Raw genomic sequence first — 25,098 nt, 5'->3', positions numbered from 1 at the left:
AATAAGTTAGTTTTTATCATAACTATTTATGTAATATTGTTTCACTGTTGAATTATTATAAGTAAACAAATAGAAAAACAAATAAATTAGCTTATAGTACAGCAACACATGAAAGTCTGAGTTTATTAAATACAACTTAAATCTAGATATACCTCCTTCCATACACACACAGATATATATATATATATATATGTGTACACACACCGTCCATGTAATTATGAATCGTTAAATGTATTACTTTTCTTCTAATTCAGCATCTCCAATGCACTAGCCTATATCTCACCCTATAACACTCAATATTTCCTCTACCTCCACTCGGTGACTCATTCCAAACCACATTCCACTACTCTCTGCAATTGACTACCCTAATTCTCACCCTATATATTTTTCAATATATCCTACCGCCACTCTGACTCATTCTACTATCATCTCTAAAATAACCCTTCTAGACCCTTCCCTGCTCTACCCCTCCTTGCATCATTGCAAACCTCTAACTATTCAGATCTCCCAGACAAGCCTTTCTGAACCCTTCCCTGATGTATCCCTCCTACACTCATCCGATACTTCATCTCTCTCTAATCTACTTTCCAACTCTTCCCTTCCCCCATCTGTCCTTTACACATCCCAAACTTGCTCCTACTGCTATGAACTCCAAATAAACACTTACTACACCCTTCTCTCTTCTATCCCTCCGCTTTCCTTTTCAATTCAACTAATAGACTCACATGTCCACTGCTCAAATTCATTTCAAATTTCCTTATACAAATTCACTACTAATACCTTTTTGATTTCGTAGTAGTGTGCTACTCACTAAAAAGAATGTAACGCCTCGTATGGGGTAGTATGCACTATATAAATACAATTACAATTTGCTATTCACTTGGTGTCCCAAGACTCAACTAAGGTTGTCAGTCTCGCACCAAAAGGCTGTTGTGCCTTATTCCAGTGGTTTGAGCTTATCACATGTACTAGTGTTGTGGGTTTCAATCTGTCTTCCTCACTCATTTTACACACTTATTCTGGTTACAGCTTCTCTTATTCACAAAATGGCTGATTTGATATGGTAGCCTAATGACCAAAAGCACTTATAAATTTTACCTTTTCAGTTGTGACCTTGGAAAGATCTTTGTATAGAAGCTTTCGAATGTATTCTTGTAAAGGTGGGCGCTTCTTTCTCACAGTTTTTTCTGCAGGAGGAGGATTGCAATAATAGTAAGCATTCTCAACCATGGTGACATAACGTGCATCCAGGTGCATTGCTTGCTTCTTACGCATCATTTGTTCCTGAAAACAAACATTTTATAATTTAATTTTCACTTTACAAACATGATTCAGCTTATTCTCACTCAATATTTGTTCAATTATGTCAATATTTACGGTTAATTTGGTATGATTAGCCGGTGAACGGGGAATGGTCCCAACCAGCAGACCTGTTCTCCACAGTGGTTGCAAAGTACTCAATGAGCATTTTAGATAAATCTTCCTGGTTTTACTCTAGCTTGATAAACATAAGACTATGAAGGTGTGATGCTTCTTTCTTGTTACTGAACACGCATGTACAGGTTCCCCGGATAAAACACATTTTCATGTTTTACACGCACAAAAAAATGACATACCTGAAAGAGGCAAAGTTTTTCTACATATCCTTTTTGGCAACTCCAATTGTCTGAATTAAATGCATAGTATAGTTGGTGAAAACACAGCAGAAGTAAAGGGAAAATATAGTCTGCAATAGGCTACGGACAGAGTGTTACGTTGACTATGCATCTTCAACGAATTCTAAAGCAACCAGCCTTCAGTGACGAGTCATTGAGGCAGTTAAGTTTCTGAGGAAATGCACTGAAAGGATCCTCCTCGACATACTTTACACAAACATTAGGGATTCAGAGAAAAACTCATAGACATAAAACTAATATTATAGATAATTTAACTCTTACCCTCTCTCCGATAGCCATAAACAGAAGGACAGAATAAAAAGCTAATAAATGGACACCTCAAAGGAGGGCTCCAAAGCTGAAAGCGAAGAGATGATTAGAAGTCTCCTAGGGAACTAAAGAACAAGTTACTTACCTTCGGTAACGATATATCTGTAAGAAACAGTAGTTAGTATTTTATTCCTTACCTTAGAATATCCCCAGGCGTCAGTCTGGATCCGGAAACCTTTGCGTAGCAGTACCCCTGCGCGTCGGTAGGCGTCGTCTGCAGGCGTCCCCTGCGGCTCCGCGTCGTCGGCGCCGTGCGCCGTGATGACGTCGCTGGAGTATATAGACGCCGCCTCCGCGCGCTGACGTCAGTTCTTTGCACACAGCTTTTCCGCGCCAGAACACGCAGAGCCATGTGAGAACCAACACTGGTGCCATGTGAAACTAGGGCCCTGAAAGGGATGTCCTTAACCCTAGGTATCAGTTCGCAGAACGGGGAGGATGGGTGGGGCGGTAAGGAATCTAATACTAACTACTGTTTCTTACAGATATATCGTTACCGAAGGTAAGTAACTTGTTCATCTGAAAGAAACAGGTTAGTATTAGATTCCTTACCTTAGAATAGATACCCCAGCAATACCAACCCCGGTGGTGGGTCTGCGAACCAATACAACCTACACCAGAAAATCCTGGAGGACCGAACGGCCAAAGAAGCCATCCCTCCGGACTTGACTGTCCAGGCAGTAGTGCCTCGCAAAGGTGTGCAGCAAGGCCCACGTAGCTGCCTGGCAAATGTCCTGCAAAGGGACTCCCCGGCCCAGAGCAGTAGTAGCCGCCGTGGCCCGAGTGGAATGGGCTCTCAGCCCGACAGGAGGCTCCTTCCGAGCCAAAGAGTAGCACGCTTTGATGCACAGGACGACCCACCGGGAGATGGTTCGTTTCTGTACCGCCCGTCCCTTCTTCTCACCCACGTAGCCAACAAACAGTTGGTCATCCACCCGGAACTGGCATGTGCGATCCATGTAAAATGAAAGCGCACGTTTTGGGTCCAGACGATGGAGCCGCTCCTCATCTTTTGAAGGATGCGGAGGCGGGAAGAAGGAGGGTAAGGTGATGGACTGCCCGATGTGAAAAGCAGAAACTACTTTGGGCAGGAAAGAAGGTCTAGTTCTCAGAACCACCTTGTCTGGATGAATGGACATGAAAGGAGGTTTGACAGAAAGAGCCTGGAGCTCACTCACTCTCCTGGCAGAGGTGATGGCAACCAGGAAGGCCGTCTTTAAAGTGAGGAGACGGAGAGGACAGGAATGAAGCGGCTCAAAGGGAGCGCACATCAAGAAAGTCAGAACCAGGTTCAAGTCCCACTGAGGCATCACGAACGGAACAGGTGGATACATGTGCGTGATGCCCTTCAAGAATCTCGTTACAATAGGGGACTTGAACAAAGATGGCTGATCAGGTAGCCTTAAGAAGGCGGAAAGGGCAGAAAGGTAGCCCTTGATAGTGCCCAGAGCAGAGCCCTGCTGGGCAAGAGAGAGAAGAAAGAGGAGAACCTCGGAGAGAGGGGCAGAAAGGGGATCCACAGCCTTTGCTGTGCACCATGCCACAAATCTGTTCCACCGGCAGGTGTATACCGACTTTGTGGAGGGACGCCTGGCTGCCAGAATCACATCACAGACTTCAGGAGGCAAGTCAAATGGCCTCAACTGTCGCCGCTCAATCTCCAAGCATGGAGGTGGAGACTGGACAGGTTCGGGTGGAGGACCGTCCCCTGCTGCTGCGCCAGAAGGTCCTCCTGAAGGGGCAGGCGGATCGAGGGACCGACTGACATGCTGAGTAGCTCGGGATACCAGTACCTTCGAGCCCAGTCCGGAGCCACAAGGATAACTTGGGCCCGGTCGCGCCTGATCTTCTTCAGCACTCTGGGCAGAAGTGGTATAGGCGGAAAGGCGTACAACAGACCACAACTCCACTCGCGCCGAAAGGCGTCGCCGAGCGAGTGCCGTCTTGGAAACTCCAACGCGCAGAACTGATGACATTGCGCGTTCTCTTCTGTGGCGAATAGATCTAACCAAGGCTCTCCCCATTGCAGAAAGAGACCTTTCGCCACGTCCGAGTTCAGACGCCATTCGTGATCCACCGAGCACCGACGGCTGAGTTCGTCCGCCCTGGCGTTCAGAGAACCTGCCAGGTGTTGAACCGTCAGTCACGCCCTGACGTTCCAGCCATTGCCAGAGGCGCAGAGCCTCCTGGCAAAGGGTCCACGACCCCACTCCGCCCTGCTTGTTGCAGTACCACATGGCGGTGGTGTTGTCCGTAAACACCTGCACTACACTCCCGTTGACAAAGGGGAGGAATGCCTTCAGTGCTAGGCGAATCGCCCGCAGCTCCAACATGTTGATATGGAGCCGGGACTCCGCCGGAGACCAGATGCCTCTGATCTCCGCCTCTCCCAAGTGGCCTCCCCAGCCCTGGAGGGACGCGTCCGTCACAACTACGTGCTCCGGTTGGGGAAGGGAGAGGGATCTGCCTCTGACCCAATCGCGGTCCGTAAGCCACCACTGCAACTGTCTCGCAGTGCCCTCCGAGATCAGGACATGGTCGGATAGGTTGCCTTGATGCTGGGCCCACTGAAACTTCAGGTCCCACTGCAGAGCCCGCATCCGCCACCGGGCGTGATGCACCAGAAGGATGCAGGAAGCCATCAGCCCCAGCAGCCGCAGCGTCAACCTGACCGAAACCCGGGATAACGGCTGAAAGATGGGAATCAAAGCCTGTATATCCCGGACCCGCCGTTCCGGAGGATAAACCCGAAACTGCGCCGAGTCGAGAACCGCTCCGATGAAAAGGAGCTTTTGAGAGGGACACAGGTGTGATTTCGGCACATTGATGGAAAACCCCAGCTCGTGCAGGAGGTCTGCCGTCATCTGAAGGTGGTGGACGACTGTTTGGGGCGAGCCCGCCTTCAACAACCAGTCGTCGAGGTAGGGGAAGACTGAGACCCCTAACCGGCGCAGATGAGCTGCGACCACCGCCATCACTTTCGTGAACACCCGTGGGGCGCTGGTAAGGCCGAATGGGAGCACGATAAACTGAAAGTGCTCGTGGCCTACCGTGAACCGCAGGTAACGCCGGTGGGCCGGCAGGACGGGGATGTGAAAATACGCATCCTGCAAGTCCAACGCCACCATCTAGTCTTGCGGGTCTAGAGCAGCCAAGACCTGAGCCAAAGTCAACATCTTGAACTTCTCCTTCCGGAGGAAGCCGTTGACGTTCCGTAGATCCAAGATAGGACGCAGGCCCCCCTTGTCCTTCTTGGGTACCAGAAAGTAGTGGGAATAGCAACCACACCCTACTTCTGGCCCAGGAACGCGCTCGATGGCCCCCTTGGCCAAGAGGGCCGTAACTTCCTCCTGCAGAAGTGTCAAGTGGTCCCCCGACACACGGTGGTTCTGCAGTGGCATGGCTGGAGGAGTGGTCTCGAAGGGGAGGGAGTAGCCCCTTCGGACGAGCTGCAGCACCCACCTGTCCGATGTGATAGTGCGCCAGCGGGAGTGGTGATGGCGAACCCTGCCACCCACTGGCGTCACATGGGCCTGAAAGCTCGGACTAGGAGGATTTGGAGGCTGCTGCGGGGGGAGGTGTGGTCTGACCTCGCCGCTGTCCCCGACCGCCTCCACGGCGGAATCCACGGCCGCCACCGCGTTGAGAAGTGTTCTGCGGTGCGTGGCTGGCAGCACGTGTGGGACCGCCCCTTCCTTGGCCACGAAAGGAGCGAAACGAACCCGTTTGCTGGCGCTGGGTCGAGAGACCCAAGGACTTGGCCGTGACCCTGGAGTCCTTGAAGCGCTCAAGCGCGTTGTCCGCTTTGTCGCCAAACAGGCGACTGCCATCGAACGGCATGTCCATCAAGGCATTTTGGACATCTGCCGAAAAATTGGCGGATCTCAGCCAGGCGTGGCGACGAATCGCCACCATCGTGGACATCGCTCTGCCCAGCGAGTCGGTCGTATCAAGACCACACCTGATGGAATACCTTGCCGCGTCTCGGCCTTCAACCATAGCCTGGCGGAGCTTGTCCCGTACCTCCTGCGGGCATTGCGGCAGACACTCCGCGACCGTATCCCATAGAGAGTGGGTGTAGCGGCCCAAGAGGCATGCGGTGTTGCAAGACCGCAGTCCCAGACTCAGGGACGAGAAGACCTTTTTGCCATACTGGTCGTACCTCTTAGATTCCCGGTCGGGCGGGGCCGACGGGAATGCGGATTGGGATGTTGAGGCCTGGATCACCAGACTCTCAGGGGTGGGATGGGTGGACAGGAACTTAGGGTCGTCCGAACACGGACGGTGGCGCCTGGCAACGTTCCTATCAACAGGCGAACCTGAAGCGGGCCTGGACCACGTGCCCAAAAGAACGTCCGTCAAGGCTTCATTGAACGGCAGCAGAGGCTCCTGTGGGCATGACTGCAGTTTGAAGACCTCGGTGAGGATGTTAGGCTTCACTTTTGCGACAGGGAGCTCAAGGCCTTGGCAGCCCTCATCAGCACCACAGAATAAGCAGCCCCAGCCTCCGACGCCACAGTGGGAGGCGAGACAAAACCAGGGTTAGGAGAGTCGTCCAGACCACTGGCATCACCCAAGTCACCTGTCCAGTCCACGTCGTACTGACACTCGCGTGACAGAGGGTCCTCAGACCCCTCCCAACCCTCTCCATAATCTTCATCATCACCATATAGTGATTCAACGATGTAGACCGGCTCCTCGGGGTCAATGGGCCCCATCGGCGCCGGACTCGGCGTCGGACGACGCCGGTCCGACTCAGCGTCCGGAATAGGAGAGGGAATGGGGGTGGCGCCGCCCGGAGCCGGCGCAACCGGCGTCGGAGTCACGGCGCCGCGCGGAGGCGGCACCACGGGTTGCCCCGATGGAATCGGTGCCGGAGAGGCCGGTTGACCAGCCGGCGACGACCCTGAAGGGCCCAGCGGCGTCGGGGCCGGAGCACCCGACGGCGTCGGTGCAGGAGCACCCGAACCGCTCGGGCCCCCGGACGGGACCACCGGGCCCGCAGGCGCCGTAGGCCCCGTCGGAGGAGACAGCGCCCTCATGGCCATGAGGAACTCCTCTATCTCCTCGCGCGACGCGCCTTGCCCAGGGACCGACGGGTATGGAGCAGGCAGCGTCGGCGACCCACGCGGGGCCGCGGGGTTGGGGCTACCCGAACCCCCGGCCGCATCGCGCGAGCGTCGGGGGGAGTCGGGGGTGCGATGACGACGCCCCGACTTCTTGTGTCGCTTACCTGAGGAACCGGAGGAATGGTGACGACTCCCGGAGCGCTCGTGGCGGCTCCGCGACCGTTCTCTCGACCGCTCCCTCGACCTCCGGCCGGACCGGGACCGCTCCCGGCGCGGGGCCGACAGCCGGAACTCGAGCAGCTTGCGGGACCGCTCTCGTCTAGCCTTACCCGTCAAGGCCCGGCAGTCGATGCAGGACTCCACGTCGTGGTCGGCGCCCAGGCACCGGAGGCAGAGTCGATGGTGGTCGGTGACCGACATCAGGCGGTCGCACCCGTCACAATTTTTAAAACCGGGCATCCTACCGGCACCTAAAGAGTTAGAGTAATCAAAAAACTTTGGTCAAAAGACCGGAGTACTGCTCTTCGGATCTGCGCTAACTGGCGCGGAAAAAAGAAGAACTGACGTCAACGCGCGGAGGCGGCGTCTATATACTCCAGCGACGTCATCACGGCGCACGACGCCGACGATGCGGAGCCGCAGGGGACGCCTGCAGACGACGCCTACCGACGCGCAGGGGTACTGCTACGCAAAAGTTTCCGGATCCAGACTGACGCCTGGGGATATTCTAAGGTAAGGAATCTAATACTAACCTGTTTCTTTCAGATACATGCACTAAGGTATGACCTACCATAGTATCAGAACTGGAGTCAGAGTCAATGCAGTGATGTTTGGCGAAAGAGCAGACACACCTTAACGCTGCTGCTTCTTATCAAGGGAACTGTGACTGCTTTTCCACACCCCACAAAAGTAGAATGTGCTGGCGGCTTACACAAAATGGATCTGTTGTCCTCCTGATAACATAATTATGGAGAGCATCATTCACCTAGCTATGGTTTGCTAACATGAAGCATGCCTGACCAGATTGCCCTGTAAGTCATAAACAATTGGTTTGTTTTTCTAATGTCATTGGTTCCATCCAAGTAATATTTTACAACTCACTTCACATACAGGGAATGCCAAGGTCTTTCTGACGGTGACTAATGTACTGGAAAGAATGTTGTGGGTGAGATTAGGTGGGTGCCATAAAAATCCAATACCACTTCTAGCAAGAAAGAAAGATTTGTCCTTAAGTAAACCTTTTTAACGATGGAAAACCAAGCTAAGTTCCTCTGAAACCAAATCTTAAAACTCACTCATCTTGCTGGTAAAGGTTACACCTTCAAGAGAAGCCAATGATTAGAAATCTACTTGTATACCCATCTTTTGCAAGGGCTTAAATGGAGGACCCATTAATTTGGTGACCCATTAATTTGAAGAATAGTTCACCTTCCATGGGGCACAACGAGAACCGCAGGTAGCGCCTGTTGTCAGGCAGTACAGGAATATGGAAATAAGTGTCCTGTAAGTCCAGCACAGCAATCCAGCCTCCAGGATAGACAGAACCTGAGCTAATGCAAGTATCATGGGTTTCTCTGTTTTCAGTAAGAAATTGAGAGGGAGCAGGTTGTCTGTCTTGGCACCAGAAAGTAGCGGGAATAGCAACCACGACTTAATGCTCATGGCCATTGCAGACTAATGGGGTAGCGCAATAAACATCCAAGAAGCCGTAGTAAAGTGTAAGAGCACTTCACCACGTTACAACATTCGGCCGAGAGTCTGAGATGGTGGGTCATTGAGAAAGTGAACATAAATCCCAGAGGGGCAATTTCATCAATACTCTGAACTTTAGAGAGTGTAAATGGATTTACACTTTCGACACAACCCTAAGAGGATTGAATGATTATGAGGAAATTGCCAGGAAGGCAGGCAGCCACCTTGAACAATGGCTGAAGGTTCTATACTGTTATGTTGATAGTCCTGCATGTTTCCTGTATTAGTGTGGACATCCACAGAATGATTTGTAATGAAGATATTTCCTTTTTGATGTATATAAACAAGTTTCTTTTTATTTCACATTCATGTATAATACACTTCATCTGTCTTATAAATTGCCATAATAAATGTATCCTCCCTCTGAGCCGTGTAGTACCCACTTAATTTTGTCATGTTTTTCACAAATTAGGTGTAGAGATGCGTTAGTCTACAAGTACACTAACAAGTAGATTAAGACCTCCTTTCTGATTGACTTTTGCTCCAGGAGTCTTTTCTGAAAAACACTCTACAACCGACACACTCTCTGGGTCCGCGGGTGAGCGAGTCGTCCAAGTGACGCAATCTGTTCAGACTCCGACGTGCATGTGACACGTGCAAGCAATAGGCTCCTTTAACCATGGGATTACCCGTGTGTCTGTCATATTCTGACAGCCATCGATGGGTGAGGAGCACTTTCTCCTGTGACTCAACAGCAGTCAAAAGGTAAATACTTGGCATATCCCTGTGCTCTGGTGTACTGGATTTAATTTTCCACCAATGCAGATACAAGGGATAGTTACATTTACACTTCTATTTCTTGCTTATATCTATTTGGATGATTGGTTCCCCTTTTGAAGGATGTTACACTCGTTCCGTTCCCCACTTAATGGATACATTCATGTTCCTGTTCCCCACTTAATGGATACATTCACGGTGGATTGTATTGGGTTTTGGATATCCATACTGGCATCCTGATTGATTCAGATTGCTCATACGATTGCCAAACTCTGCATTTCTATGCGGGTTAGTGTCCTTAACTGACCTAAAAAAATATTTTTAGTCATTGCGTTATTTGATCCTCTCAAATACATTTTTGCCTCTATTTACAGACTACCCAGCGACCGGAGCTGTGATTTGATCCGCCACTACCGGACACCAGATATTTGTCAGTAGTCTACACACCCACCTTAAAACACCATGTCAATTCTTACTACGAGATTTTTTTTAAATTTTGCGTTTTGCCCTGTCAGGTTGCCTCTTAAACTGCCCCCTGTCCTGAAAAAGGCCTACAAGCGGAGGTTGTAAGTTACCCTCTACGCATTAAGCCGGGACGAAACGTAGACGCATACCCCTAATCCTGGGCGAGTACCACATTATATCCCTCGTCCCCATCACTAGATGATGCATTTCTGTGCTCAACAAAAGATGGATAAAAAATGAAAACCAAGAATTGCTTTGTAGACTGGCCGTACCACACTGGTGTATTTTTCATTAATAGCCAGTGTTTATAAATTGTTGAAACTACTTCCTTAAAATTGCCTTTACTTTGATGACCTTTTTCCTCATTTACTCCACACTGGAGACCTTTTTTCTTCGCACCCTTTCTGTTGCGAAACCACTGTAGGAGAGTAGGGTCTGCTTCCTATGGTCACCCCCACTTTTTGCTTTGCTTTACTGGTTTTCGACTTAGATGTGGCTGTGGGCCTGCTAATCAGACCCACAGCCCAGATGCACTCTCTGTAAATTTACACCATGTACTCTAGGTAAATCCACAATTGGGAATTGGTTTACCTTATCAGCCCCTGTACAAGAGTACCATAGGTGCTCAGGGCATAGGTGTAACCAAGGCCTACCAGGGGCTGCAGCATGTATTATGCCACCCCTGGCTGGCAACTCAAATAGACACAACTGGCTGATCACTCAGCTGGGGCAAGGTCGTGTAATCACCCCTTGCTTAGGTATAGTATTCCTATATCTACCCTTATATATAGACACACAGTAACCTATAAGTCACTCCTATGGCAGGCCTTAACAATCCTCGAGGCAGAGTGGTTGGTTAAGTGTGAGATGGTGCTCTAGCATGAGCCGAGCCTGTCTGCAGCTTTCGGAACCATGTCCTTATAGCTGTTCTATTATATCGCCATACCATATACTTTTAAGTGCATTATAATCCTTGCGGTTAATGCTAACTTTGGTTTGGCTTTATCCAAACATGTTGTGTAAGGTGTCATACGCTTTGGAATACTACCCCCTCGCCAATTCTGGCGACGGGGGTAGCATTCCACCCTTCTAGAGGGAGAAGACATGTTGCTGCGGACTATCCCGGTTAAAGTTAACCAGAGCCCCAGCGTCACAAAATGGACGCTGCTGCCACCGACACAAGTCTGACCTCCTGCTGCTGGGAGTCCTTCCAGTCACGGAGGTTTGGACAATAGGTTTCCTGCCTGGAGAGGTGCGAGCACAACCCCAGACAGGACTTTGTGTATTGGGACAGGGAGGGCTGAATAGAATGAGACACTGCCTGGGGCACACTGGATGCTCCATGCATACCTCAGTTCAAACCGGTTGGTGGGGCACTCCAGCCCCAGCTCTGGCGCGAAACTGGACAAAGGAGAAGAGGTGTAACCACCTCCCTCCTGGTCCCACCCATTGGAGGGACCTAGAAAGTAATCCAGCCCCTTTTAGTTGTATAAAGGTAGGAGCTGAGTCCTGAGACTTTAGATTAATCCTGAACAGAAACTTGACACGAAACTCTGGACCTTCGACGTTCTGCTGAAGCTGAAGACTGAAGAATCTCCCTTGTGGCCAAGGAGTGACCACCCTGGGCAACCAGGCACCATCCAGCAAATCAACGGCTGGCTTTGTCGACGTTCCCGCCGGAACCCGAGCACAGAGCCTGACAAGACCCGGACTTCCAGACCTCTCTGACCCTCTCTTCACGACTGCAGCATAGCTGAGATCTGTGGAGGCGACGAGACACGTGGCACCGGACATCTTGGAAAGCCTGCAACTTGCTAACTGTGCAGCTCCTGAGGCATCCTCGAAGCTGTGCACTGGGGGCTGAGAAACCCCGAACCAGAGCTCCACCTGCACCGAAGATCAGCCCTCCACACTCCACGAGTTCTGCGTGGGGCCCTTCTGCTTGTGTTCTGCTCGAAGTGTTGTCCGGTTGCTGGCCCGTTGGCTAGTAGCCTCTGTGACGACAATCCTTTTGATTCACACCGCTGGTCTGGTAGCTCCAGACTGGCCCTTGCCTGCCTGCAAAGGTGAGGAACCTCAGACCTTGCTGGTCTGCACCAGAAGCCTTCTTTGAATCCTGCGTGGGTTGCCTTTGCCAAGGCTCGTTGACTCCAATCCGGAAGTCGACCCCTCCATCTGCGAGAACCTTAGTGGGACAGCTCCTCTCCAGCACCTGGTCGTCGTCGACGCCTCCTGGTCCGCGTGGCTGTAAAGACAAGCTTCACGACAGCACCTGATTGCTCCCCGACGTCGTCTGGTTCCTTCCTGGTTCCACCCGGTCACTGGCTAGTGACCCAGACTCTGTCCCCTCTGCTTTCAGGTCCTCTTCATCTTCGATCCACCCTTGGATCCACCCGGACATCTTCCTCCTGGTCGCCTGCAGCATCTTTCTTCAAAGGCTCCATAGGACTCAACGACGGAACCCGACACATCTTCACACCTATGCACCCGCCGTCCGTGGGTGAGCTAACGCGAGTACTTCGGTGCTCCCAAGGGTATTGACTATCCAAGTGTCTAGGTTTTTAGCTGTTTCCTCCTAGTTAAACCGGAAGTGTCCTAAATCCTTCTAAATCTAACTTCTAAGTTCCCATTGACTTTGCATTGACTCACGCGTGTGTGTAAAGACACTGCACACGCCGCCTGTGGGCCTCCTACTTCTAAACTAAGGTTCAGATAGTATAGCCCCAGCGATTCCCTAGGCCTTTCCTTTTCTCGTGACGTGGTACTTATACCACTTTCTTAATATATGGTTTGCTTCGCCTCTAGGGCCTAACCGTAAATTGTGCAACTTAACGTATTCTGACTAAGTATCTTGTGATGTGCTTTTGCCTCTGATCTCATAAAGAGTTCAGAGGAGTGTGTTAGTAAATAAATACATATATATTTTATATATATCCCGTGTGGTGTCCTTTCATTTGATATTCAAGGGGTTACATATGGCAAAACAGCTGGCTTTACACGCCCTCAAGAGTCTTTTAACCTAAGACTGTTCTGTCCTTGCTACCACTAGGATAGCTGGTCTATAAGGTTGACTTACAACCATCACCATAAGGGTTGTTTGGACTGGTGCAAGGTATTCACTAGAATAGTGATCATCATATACCAGGCCAACTTCTCACAACCACCATTTCTGATGTATTGTTATATATGGTATTGCTTTTACCGCTTTGTTAACAAGAGAGTATATAAAATGAAATTCTTTTCTGAAAGCAATGTGGTTGTTTCTTCTTTCCCCCTGGTGCGTACTTAAGAGTATATATTTTCTCATGCATTAATTACCCTGTGGTGAGCATTTAAGCAACCAAGCGTATTTAATTTGAGAAGTTAAAAATATATTTTTTCCTTGGCTTGTCCAGGAAAAACGTTTGGGACCACTTGTTATTCCTATTAATGCTGATGCAAGCAGCTTGTCAACGCCTCCTTTGGCCAAAAGAGCCTGTACTTCCTGACGAAGGAGAGAGGTGGTCCTCTGTCAGTTGTTCTGAAGATGGTGGCATGAGCTGCAGGGTTTCAACAAAAGGGAACAAGTAATCCTGCTAAACAATCTGAAGAACCCACATGTCCGATGTTGTGGACTGGACGTGGAGCAAGTAATGGCAGATCCTTTCACAAACTGAGTGGTTTTGAGGCTGCGGCAGTGGTGGGTTGGTGGCAGGTGGGGGGGGGTGGGGGGGGGGGGTTGGAGGTTAACTGGTTAAATCTCTGGTTGATTTTCCCACGAGGCTTGTGAAAAGGGAGTCTAGGAAAGCACTGGGGAGCCTGTTGGATGTGGTGGATGTGGTGGCTGGACAGTAATTAACGCTGTAGCCCTTACTGCAGCCATGGAAGGTCAGCATGGGCCATGAAGAGGCCCAAAGATCTGGCAGTAGTTCAGCTGTCCTTAAGCGCTCCAGCTCTGAATCCTCCTGGTCTCCGAAGAGACTGATTCCATGGAAGGGTGTCGTGTAGTTCCTATATATCCTATAGAGAATCTGTGCATTCGGATAACAAATTGTGGGTTTGGTGGCAGACTGGTTCCGAGCACCCCCACCGAGAATGTTAACCTGTTTGCATTAGCTAGCTCACAGTGCCACTAGAATCTCGTTTTATCGAGGAGAGAATAGTTTCTGCCAACCTCAGAACATGACAATCCTGATCCCTCGGAATCGTGAAACAATGTACTACCTTTCGCTCAGTCACTCATGCTCACTTATTCGGTCTCAGAGAGTTACACAGTAGAAACAGTTGGGCGTGATATAATAAGAATTTATTGCACAGTTGTTCTTCTAGTGTAAAATAGATGTGCTGCACCAACCGTTAGACAGTAGCAGATATGTATGATTAGCAGTACAGTGAAAATAAAAGGATAGTACAATTCGACCATCTTGCAATAATCATGAATACAAACATAAATATAAAATGCATGATAAAATGAGAGCACGTACTCCTATGATGCCTGTCTAGATAAACCTAAGTGTACATAGCATGTGAGTAGGTGGGAAGCCAAGAAGCCAAGAATCCCTCTAAGATTTTGTCTAACCCCATTACCTGGTGTGAGTGTGTGGGACCCCATCCTGGTCTCGAGTTGGACACCCTGCGAGGGATGTATTGGACCACTGTCAATTGGAGCGTCTGCATGCAGGAACCTCAGCGTCTCTGGTCAGTGTGTCGGCTGGAAAGTCTCGGTCTCCGCTCTCTAACCCTAGTAGGATGTGCTGTATTTATACAAAAAGTATCTAGGGTTCCTTTGTCCCTTGTTTCTTGTATTAGTTCTTGCAGTTTGGACCGCTTAGAAACATTTCTCGATCCCCACTCCGTCATCGAAAGCTGAATTTTAATTCCCAAGATTCCTTATTGTATTCCTTGCCCATTTTTTCATATTTGCCTGCCTGCTTTTGCTGAAGGCAATATTGAAACTGAAAAGTAGTGAACAATAGAGTTAGGTGGCCATGGATTAGCAATTCTGTTGATGGTGATTCTGCCACTGTAAATGGTAATCTATCCAGTTTTTCAGTTCACAGCATTGTATATTTTGCTCCACTTTGTGCCATTTCTACCTGTTTATCTGTTAGATTGTATTAAAAAAACAGAGACGTACTGTTGATAAAACGCCAAGCCTGCACGTAAAGATTGCAGCATCCACCTTAACATAATAGAACGTAACTGAGATGGCCGGTGTTGTAATATGGCCAAATCTTGTTCCAGTATGTCTATCACAGAAGATACAATGTGGCCTAAGGAATATATCCTGAAGGTTAAATTTGTTAACACATCGTCCACTATAGCTAACGCCTTCTCTAAGTTAATACGGTCTATTTCCCGTAATCTCTCTGCAGCCTCTTGATGAGATATTTTCCAAATTTCATTATAGGCAGCATAAATGCCAGCGTATATGAAACGTTTCCAACAGGGTTTCCTGGGTCCTAGTAAAAGAATCCCTAATATCCATGTCTTGTGTGAGTAAAGATTAAGCGCTGTTTCACTTCTTTGAGTGTTGAGGTTTCTAGCCAATCAAGGAACAACTTCTTAACACTGTAGGATGTCACTACCCCTGGGTGTTCTCTTTGTACATAGCGTGGGTCAGACCTATGGGTACTGAACCCTTCGGTGATACCCCAGAATCTTTTCTGACATCTGTTTGTGTCTAAAGGCCAAACCAACCATTCTTTCTAATTATGGTCTGATCGATTGTACTGTAAAATGTCATCTGCTGTTGCCCCTTCATGTGAAGTTGAATTTTGCCATCCCTCCATCTGTGATGGTGTTCGAAACCGGGGTGTGTTCAGGTCCTTGTTCTTGTCCAGTCCAAGACAGGATGTCTATTGCACAGTGTCATTTAGAAATATCATCTGCTGTGGAATGAGGCATGCTGTAAATAGTGCTTCTGTTCCCTGGACTTGCCAGTCACTAGAACTCCAGACTGATTTTAAGTCTATTGTGTCCTTCCATAGGTCAAAACCCTGTTCAGACAATTGGGCAATAAAGGAAGCAGAGTAAATTGGTTTGGTGTCCGTCAACATCATTTTCAGTGCCGATGTGGATGCGACTTTAAAATAAAATGACGTCGGGTCAGAAGTGTTAAACCCTGAAATATATGGAAATTTCTGTGCAAAAGTTTGAGAACTTGGTGGTGTAGGGCAATGTTCCCACTATTGATTCTCAAAACATTTCTAGGTGTTATAGATTTGTGCAAGAAATGATGACCATAATGTTGGTAACAGTACAAAGTGTCATAGTCTGAAGCACCTTTCAGCATTTCAGTGTTCGGAAATGCAGCTGTTTTCTCTAAATCAGACAACAAGCTATTAACAGTTTCAGAGTCCCAATCATCAGAAAGTGTACTGGAGGTAATGATATTACTCAATGAAATTTTAAATACATGAGACATTTTATGAAGTTCAGTAGGAATGAATATGTCGAAATCAACCTTGTCCCAAAGTATACTGTCCGGTATAGGAACTGCTGTAATGTTCACTATGACAAGTCTCTTTGTTCACGATGAGAAGATTGATGTGGCTTCAGTATCAAATTAACTTTTTGGGCAGTAGACCTTAGTTGAAGGTATCATCCATTAATAAGGTTGCTAAAAGTTATAACTAAGCCTAGCCGGAAAAGAAAGAACAGTATTCCAGTAATTACCAAGAGTTCTACCCAAGGCAAACCAAGTAAGTCTTTTTGAGAAAGTTCGGAAAGTCCTTAGTCTGTTGCTTGCATGTTTGTTGGGATGGAGTCGTTTCTGGTTCACTTGGATCTAAAGAAGACGTATAAAAGTTCATGAAGTAGCCAGAAGCAGTTCGATCAATTGCTGGAATTGCATCAGGATTTGTTGAAATCACATTTTGCTCTTGTCGAGGCATGTTGACGTAGACGTCTATATTTGATCTAATTGCAACTTGTTTGTTATTTTGAGTTTCATTTTGAAGTTGAACTTCTGGTTCAAGGGGAACGAGTTTCATAGCATTGTTGCATAGTCCTATATTCTGTATAGTTGACTCTTCGAACGTGATGAGTCTTTCCGTGTGAACTTATTGAATTGTAGCCAGAGGCCGGATTCTCCTACTTTGGAGTCCACGTGGCCTACTGCACAGTATCGGCCACATAGTGTGGTTTGATTAGGTCTATTAAGACAAATGTTTTCTCCTTTATTCCGGTAAGAGGCAGCAAAAGCACATTTCTTTTTCCTTGAATTGCTAGGACTGGTACAGGCTTTCTGTATGATGGTCCAAATTATTTGTATCCGCTATTTTCTCTCTGACCAGATCACTGACTTTTGGGATCCAGACAGATCTTGCCGTGACTGCCTTGATTTCTCCAGTGGCTGTTAGTTTCCCCTGCAAATTACTGTGCAAGGCTCTTGTTTCATTCAATTCCTGTAAGATAGCCAAACAGTTATGGATGTCAAAAGGTTTTTCATCTGCCACTGTGCCTTCACAACCAAGATCAGGTACCCACAATCTTGTCCCAAATAGGACCTCATAAGGAGTGACACCCCTTAGAGAACTTCTTGGCGGGTTATTGAGAGCTCACTCTACCTCATATAGGTGATTGACCCAACTACCGCCCTTGCCTAATACCCTGGCTGCTAAAGATTGCTTTAGGTTCCGGTTTTTCCTTTCCAAAACCAAATTTCTCTCAGGATGGGTACGGAGAGGAGTACCGCAATGCTACGCCCATATTTTCCATGGCCTCTTTGTAAGCCCGAGAGCTAAATGCCGGGCCACAGTCAGAATGTAACGTGCCAACAGTGTATGTCTCGCAAATCTTTGATAACAGTTCGAGCGTCAGCCTAGCGCCGAGGCCAAACCCACAGGAACCTTGAGCATGAATCCACTGCCACTAAGGTATACTTGTAAGCCCCATCGGATTGTAAGGGGCCCGCAGTGGTCCAAATACACACAAGCGAGATGTTTGTCTGATTTTAATAATGGTGTGTGTGCCGCGCCTGTTATGGTAGAGCCTTTCATCTGCTGGCAGATGCCACATTTCAAGACATAGTCTCTTTAGTTTGCTTTGTTAGACCTGGCCACCAATAGCGCTGTTTCAATAATGAAATAGTCGCTGTAACACCTGTGTGCGCAGAGCCTAAACCCTCGTGTGCTGCAATAATCAAACCTGGTCTACGATCCATATTTGGTATAACTCTATTCACCACTCCAGGAATCTGAGCAAATGGAATGTTGTTTGCAACAGCCCTCGGTCTAGGACGGCTCTCTCCCCAACAGCTCTGCTCTGGTGTGCTCTGCCGCAGACACACTCTACCTTCTCAGGCAGGGTTAGAGACTGCCCTGACTGCACCTGTCCCCTCTGTGGGTATTTCCTCATCAGCCTCTGTGCTCCTTATTACTCCGTGCCCGCTTGTCACCTGGTGTTGCTTCGGGCTCTGGGTTTTTTTGTGCCCCGCTGTTGACTAATACTCTGTGCTGCCCTTTATTGCTTGTGCTTTGTGCCCTTCTGTTGCCTAAAAATCTGTGCTGCCCGCTATTGCTTTGTGCCCCTCTGTTACCTTCATACGTTGTGCTGCCCATTGTTGCTTTGTGTTTGTGCTCCTCTGTTACCATTTTCTTCTTAATTGACCCCATTGTCTGTTCCCAATTATGTAAATATTCATTGTATGGTTGCACACAGTAAAAAGAATTTAAAAAATCACACTATCAGTGTGGGGAATATCGTGAACCGTATTCACCAGTACCAGTATCAATGCGTTTAATTCTGCCAGCTGTGCCGTACAGTCCCTAAAGACTGTGTTTTCGTGCAACTTGGATAGAACTTTCCATCCCGCAGACGACCTTTAACGATTGCGCATGCCGCATTGTATTGCTGATTTCTCCCTATGGGTGCCTGAGCAGATCCGTCAGTGTAAATGATACATTCATACTGATCTAGAGGCAAAATTTCATTCGGTAGAGGGTATTCTTGTTTGTATTGCAGGAATGCTTGTGTTTTTAGACTTGGATCAAATCTGTATTCAACATCGGTTGCCGTAAGATAATGAGCCCATTGTATCCATCTCGGATATAAGGCTATTGCATTTGGAATACTAGAATTGGTAACAGCTTCTAAAGCTGGTACCGGGGTTACGACAATTATGGGTTTTCCCTGGGCCAATGACCTTTCTCTTGCTACATCGGTCTGAACTGCTGTCAGGAATTTCTCTGTTGAAGTGAAACTCATTTCTGCGTTTGTGTACAGGGTGAATTTGTAAGTGATTGGCACTGTTTCGCATTCATTTAAGGTTAAGTAGGTGTACCAATATTGACCTGCTATAACTCGGATCACTAAGTTGCGTATGTTTACCCACGCCTGTAGTGTTTTGAAGCTATCATGTCTTCTTGTAGTGAACATAGGATGTTTGTGTGTTCTTGTGTCCATTGTCTAACTGAAAATTCAGGTTTTATTAAGTCGCAGAAAGGTTTCACTCTTTCTGAGTAATCCAAAATGTATGTTCTGCCGAAATTTAGGAAACCCAGTATTGATTGTAAATTGTTTAATGATTTTGGAGGTTGGAGCAGTGCCCACTTTTCTAAAAAGCTAGCTGCCAAACTTTTCCCTTCACTTGACAGCTCATATCCCAAAAACAGGACACTGAGATGGGCAATTTTTCATTTTTTTAAATTAAATTTGTAGCCCTCAGATGCAAATCCCATAATTATAGTGCTCACCCTGGTCAAGTGACTTTTCAAGTCGTCGTCCGTCAGATAAATATCATCCACATAGGACAATGCTTCCTCATCAAAATGTTGGAGTAACTCAGTTACGCTTGCTGAAAATAACCCCAGGTTGTTCTTATACCCTTGGGGGAGATGACAAAATTGTCATTGGGACCCCAACACTGAGAATGCGGTCAAATACCTGCCCTCCGGTGCTATATTTTGGCAGAAAAATCCATTTTAGATATCAAGTGTAGCTTTGTATTTCTTCCACACAATGTTATTCATTAATGTGGCAGTGCGTGCATTTTGGACAGCGAATATTATTGTGCATGTGTTTAAATGTCCGTAATCTGACACTAGACAATACGAGTTGTCTGGTTTCATTACAGGAAACAAAGGATTGCTCATTGGTGATGTGCATGTTTCAATGACCCCTTGATATTCAAGTTGAACTAAGATCTCCCTGACCCGTTTTTTAGCTTCTTGCTTTATTGGATATTGTCTCTGTGCATTTGGTGAAACTTTTAACAGGATCACATGGTGGGTTGAATTCTCATCCCATCCGGCATGATTTTTGTATAGGGCAACTGCCCACTCCTGTGCATATGTGTGTTTAATATGAATGAGAACGAGGTCGGAGACGGCTGGAAAAGTTATAGTTGCTCCCCTAGCGTATTCCATAACAAATGCTGGCAGCTAATTTTGTTCAGCTAATAGAATGCCTAACAAATGGCAGGTTCCAATAAAAGAGACCAATAACTTTCCTGGCCTTGTCCCCCTCCATTTGGAGTGTTATTTCATGTAACTTATGCGGGACGCTTATCCCCGTATCTGGTGTTTCCACCGTGATGTAATCATTCAAGTCCGCTGTCACTAGAAATTCCATCAGGTTCTGGCAAGCAACTGTTACCTCTGCCGCACTGTCTAACACCGGTACAAAAGGGGTTGGTGATGGACGGAGCATCTAAACCAATCAAACACTCACACCCAGTCAAAAGATCTGGGTTTGATCCATCACCTTTCTTTAGCCCACTCTGCCACCCCAGTTCAGACATGGCTATATGCAAATCAGTCTGACCCTGTGCCTCATGGGAACAGTCCAGCCCGAACTGCCAAGCCATGCCTTCCCTGGACCGGAAACAAGCTTCCGAGGACCGGTTTCTGGCATTCCAGCCGTCTTCAGCCCGGCTTGCTTGAATCCAGTGGCAAAGTGAGCAAGGGACTCACGTCTGAGCATACCCTGCCACACTTATGGCGGCCAAAAGCTGTACAAAAGGGGGTGGTGATAGACGGAGCATCTGAACCAATCAAACACTCACACCCAGTCAAAAGATCTGGGTTTGATCCCTCACCGTTCTTTAGCCCACTCTGCCACCCCAGTTCAGACATGGCTATATGCAAATCAGTCTGACCCTGTGCATCATGGGAACAGTCCAGCCCGAACTGCCAAGCCATGCCTTCCCTGGACCGGAAACAAGCTTCCGAGGACCGGTTTCTGGTATTCCAGCCGTCTTCAGCCCGGCTTGCTTGAATCCAGTGGCAAAGTGAGCAAGGGACTCACGTCTGAGCATACCCTGCCACACTTATGGCGGCCAAAAGCGGTACAAAAGGGGGTGGTGATGGACGGAGCATTTGAACCAATCAAACACTCACACCCAGTCAAAATATCTGGGTTTGATCCATCACCGTTCTTTAGCCCACTCTGCCACCCCAGTTCAGACATGGCTATATGCAAATCAGTCTGACCCTGTGCCTCATGGGAACAGTCCAGCCCGAACTGCCAAGCCATGCCTTTCCTGGACCGGAAACAAGCTTCCGAGGACCGGTTTCTGGCATTCCAGCCATCTTCAGCCCGGCTTGCTTGAATCCAGTGGCAAAGTGAGCAAGGGACTCACGTCTGAGCATACCCTGCCACACTTATGGCAGCCAAAAGCGGTACAAAAGGGGTGGTGATGGACGGAGCATCTGAACCAATCAAACACTCACACCCAGTCAAAAGATCTGGGTTTGATCCATCACCGTTCCAAGTAGTATCAATTAGTTTGAGGGTGAGTGCGTTTCTAACATTTGGATGAAATTGCATTCCATTTGGATCTTCCTCCTCGTCTGTGTGAGGCCTTTGTCATGCTAACACATCTAATCCTCCTTCTTCGTTTGTCATTGTGTTTTAGAACACGGAATATCTTTTCAAGGAAACAAAGATAAGGTGTTTTGCACAATTTAGGAACAAAGTGTCCTTCAAGCTTGATTAACCAGCAGCCAATATATAGGATATTTTGCCTACTCAGCTGTGGCGGAGTTTTGTGCCCACCCACTCCAGACGTCTCTGGCATTTTGTGAGTAGGTGTGTCTGAGAACTAGCACGACTGAACTACTCAGATTCTTCAGTTAAATAAGTACCCTACCAACACTGGGCTCCTTGTCATGTAGGTCCTATGTATCCTATACAGAACCTGTGCGTTCGGATAGCAAACTGTGGGTTTGGTGGCAGGCTGGTTCCGAGAACCCCCAGCGAGGATGTTAACCTGTTTGCATTAGCTAGCTCACAATGCCCCTAGAATCTCCTTTTATCGGGGAGAGAATAGTTTCTGGCAACCTCAGAACATGGCAACCCTGATCCCTCAGAATCGTGGAAACAATGTACTACGTTTCGCTCAGTCACTCATGCTCACTTATTTGGTCTCAGGGAGTTATACAGAAGAAACAATTGGGCGTGTTACAATAAGAATTTATTGCACAGTTGTTCTTCTAGAGTTAAATAGATGTGCTGCAACAACCGTTAAACAGTAGTAGATATATATGATTAATAGTACAGTGAAAATAAAATGATAGTACAATTCTACCATCTTGCAATAATCATGAATACATACATGAATATAAAATGCATGATAAAAAGAGACCGTGCACTCCTACGATGCCTGTCTAGATGTACCTAAGAGTACCTAGCATGTGAGTAGGAGTGAAGCCAAGAATCCCTCTAGAATTTAGTTTAACCCCATTACCTGAAGTGAGAGTGTGTGGGACCCCGTCCTGGTCTCGAGTTGGACACCTCACGAGGGATGTGTTAGACCACTGTCAGCTGGAGCGTCTGCATGCAGGAGTCTCAGCGTCTCTGGACAGTGTGCCGGCTGGGAACTCTCGGTCTCCTCTCTTTAACCCTAGTATGATGTGCTGTATTTATACAAAAAGTATCTAGGGTTCCTATGTCCCTTGTATCTTGTATTAGCCATTGTTGGATTTAAGGATGAGGTATGGAATGAACCTTGTACATAGATATTATGCAGGTGATGTAGCCTCTGCTTGGTTTCCAAGAACCCTTATGAATATTCATTCATACTGTGTGAATCTATTTATGACGTTATAGGACGCTTTTGTTCAGGGAAAAAACCCTCCTTCTGTGCCCAGGACTAGAACTAGGTAAAGGTTAAACCCTAAAAGGCTTTTACTGTGTAGTTTAAGGGCGGTAATGTAGGTGAAAGTGTATGATATTACCCGGGCCTATATTAGGGTACCTATATGGAACATAACAAGGGCACGTCCAGAAGGAATACTTGGATATGCGCCAAACACCCAATCAACCTTCGCCAGGCGTGCAGTTTGAGTGCCACTGATGACGCAAACGATATGCCTAGTGAATTGGTTATTTCCAGTATGCATTGAACGGTGAACTTTGCTGCATCTCTGCCAACTGCAAAAGCCTGGGAAAGTATGGCTTAGGCCTTCTCCAAAACCATGGGCAGCCCTTGAGCAATAGAATCCCACAACGCTTTGCAAGGCTGGCAGAAGAGAACATATTACCAAAGGTGTCCAGACTTTTGGATTCCCTATCCGGTAGGGAATGAGCCAAGGTTGAAGTTCGAGGTGGTGGCCTGGACTACCAGTCTCTCCATTATGGTATGCTGGGTGAGGAAAGCGGAGTCTCCAGGAGTGGGGAAATTGCAACATGCAATTGTCCTATGTAGCGCTGCCCCTGTGCAGGGCTTGTCACTGGCCCTACACAGAAATACAGCAAGGGCTTCAGTAAGAGTGAGAAGGGGCTCTGAGGGGGTGACTCCTAGGTGCTTCAGCACCTCTGTCAAGACATTCACCTCGACTGCCACCAAGAGTAGCTGAAGGTCCAAGACTCAGCCACTCTCCTCATCACAACAGCATAGGTCTCTTCCACCATATCCACACTAGGCCAGTATCTGCTATGGTGTGCAGATCACTGAAATCTGCTAGTTCCTCATATCAGTTATCAATGGCTTCTTGAAGGTGGTTGTTGGTATAAGGATACTCAGATCCTCCCCAATCATACTCCTCTCCAGGTCTGCCAAAATACCGGAGGCGCTGGCTCAGATGAGAGGGTCGAGAACTTGTCAGCGGCCGATTCGGCACCAGACGATGCCAGTCTGGCTCCGTATTGGGACTGATAATTGGCTCTATAGTGCCAAGAATGGGGTCGCTGAAACAAATTCAGGGGGCCTGATTGGGAGGTTTGGAGTAGCCAAAAGTAAGGATCCGCGTGGGAGAGGCCTGAGTAACGTCGTTCCCAGGCCTCTTTTGAAGACTTGCAGCGCTACAACATCTTTCTTTGCGTTTTGTGAGACTTAACCAATGACTTTGAGTGCTATGAAGAGCTCCTAGCAAGACTCCGGGAACAGACACGTAACCTTCCTCAGGCTGAGACCGGGAGTAGATGGATCTGACCGGTATCTGGTGACTAGGTTTTCAAGGAGTGCTCTGTCAGTGCCTTGGTTCATGGTGCAGCAGTTCTCACAACTCTTGAAGTTATGGTCCACCTTCAAGTACTACAAGCAACCAAGATGGCGGTGTGTCACAGACATATATCTGTCTGTCTGTGACAGGATCCACAGGGTTTAAACCTCAATGATTTCTTGAGGGACATCCCAAAACACTGGGAGAAAAGTCTCGAAAAAGAATATTGTCATAACATCAAAAAAAGTCAGTCAAACAACTGGCGGTAGCTCTCTCCGCTGAATGGCATGGGAAGAAAAGAACTGATGTCAGCGCCTGGGCTGTATTTCAAGATATGTTCGTAGTCTTATCTTTTGAGCCTTTGGTAGTGGTTGTAATCATTTTAATTAACCGAACAAATTATTAAATACAATTCTTCTTCTTGATGGAAGACAGAAAGGTCTTGTGATCTAGCCGGATGACCCGCAGCTCTAGATTACTGATGTGATACCATGGTTCCGGCAGAGATTAGAGGCCTCTTTTCTCCACTTCACTCAGATACCCCTCTCCCAACCCAGATTTGATGCATCGGTTACCACTGTTACCTTCAGATAGGGTAGGGAGAAAAGAGTGCCGCAAATCGGACTTACATTTTGCAACCACTAGTGAGGGTCCTGAGGAGTCTCACCAACACACCAATGTTATCTGAGAAGCACCACTACAGGTGAGTCCATAGGAGATAGAGGTTCCACTGCAGCACACACG

At 47.7% G+C, this 25,098-nt stretch overlaps 1 protein-coding gene across 10 annotated transcripts in view; it reads right to left on the bottom strand.

The window, feature by feature from the left end:
* The window catches only part of UPF2 (UPF2 regulator of nonsense mediated mRNA decay), a 1,696,571-nt gene that overhangs the window by 915,667 nt on the left and 755,806 nt on the right, over positions 1-25,098 (bottom strand). For all 10 annotated transcript variants that reach the window (XM_078674159.1, XM_078674161.1, XM_078674162.1 and 7 more), the window contains one exon: positions 1,099-1,284. In XM_078674159.1, coding sequence (XP_078530285.1) covers positions 1,099-1,284 — 186 coding nt within the window. The remainder of the gene's footprint in view (positions 1-1,098; positions 1,285-25,098) is intronic.

Source organism: Lissotriton helveticus, chromosome 1_1 (genome assembly GCF_964261635.1).
Source record: "Lissotriton helveticus chromosome 1_1, aLisHel1.1, whole genome shotgun sequence".
Lineage (NCBI taxonomy): Eukaryota > Metazoa > Chordata > Amphibia > Caudata > Salamandridae > Lissotriton > Lissotriton helveticus.
This window is presented reverse-complemented; position numbering and strand designations above follow the sequence as displayed.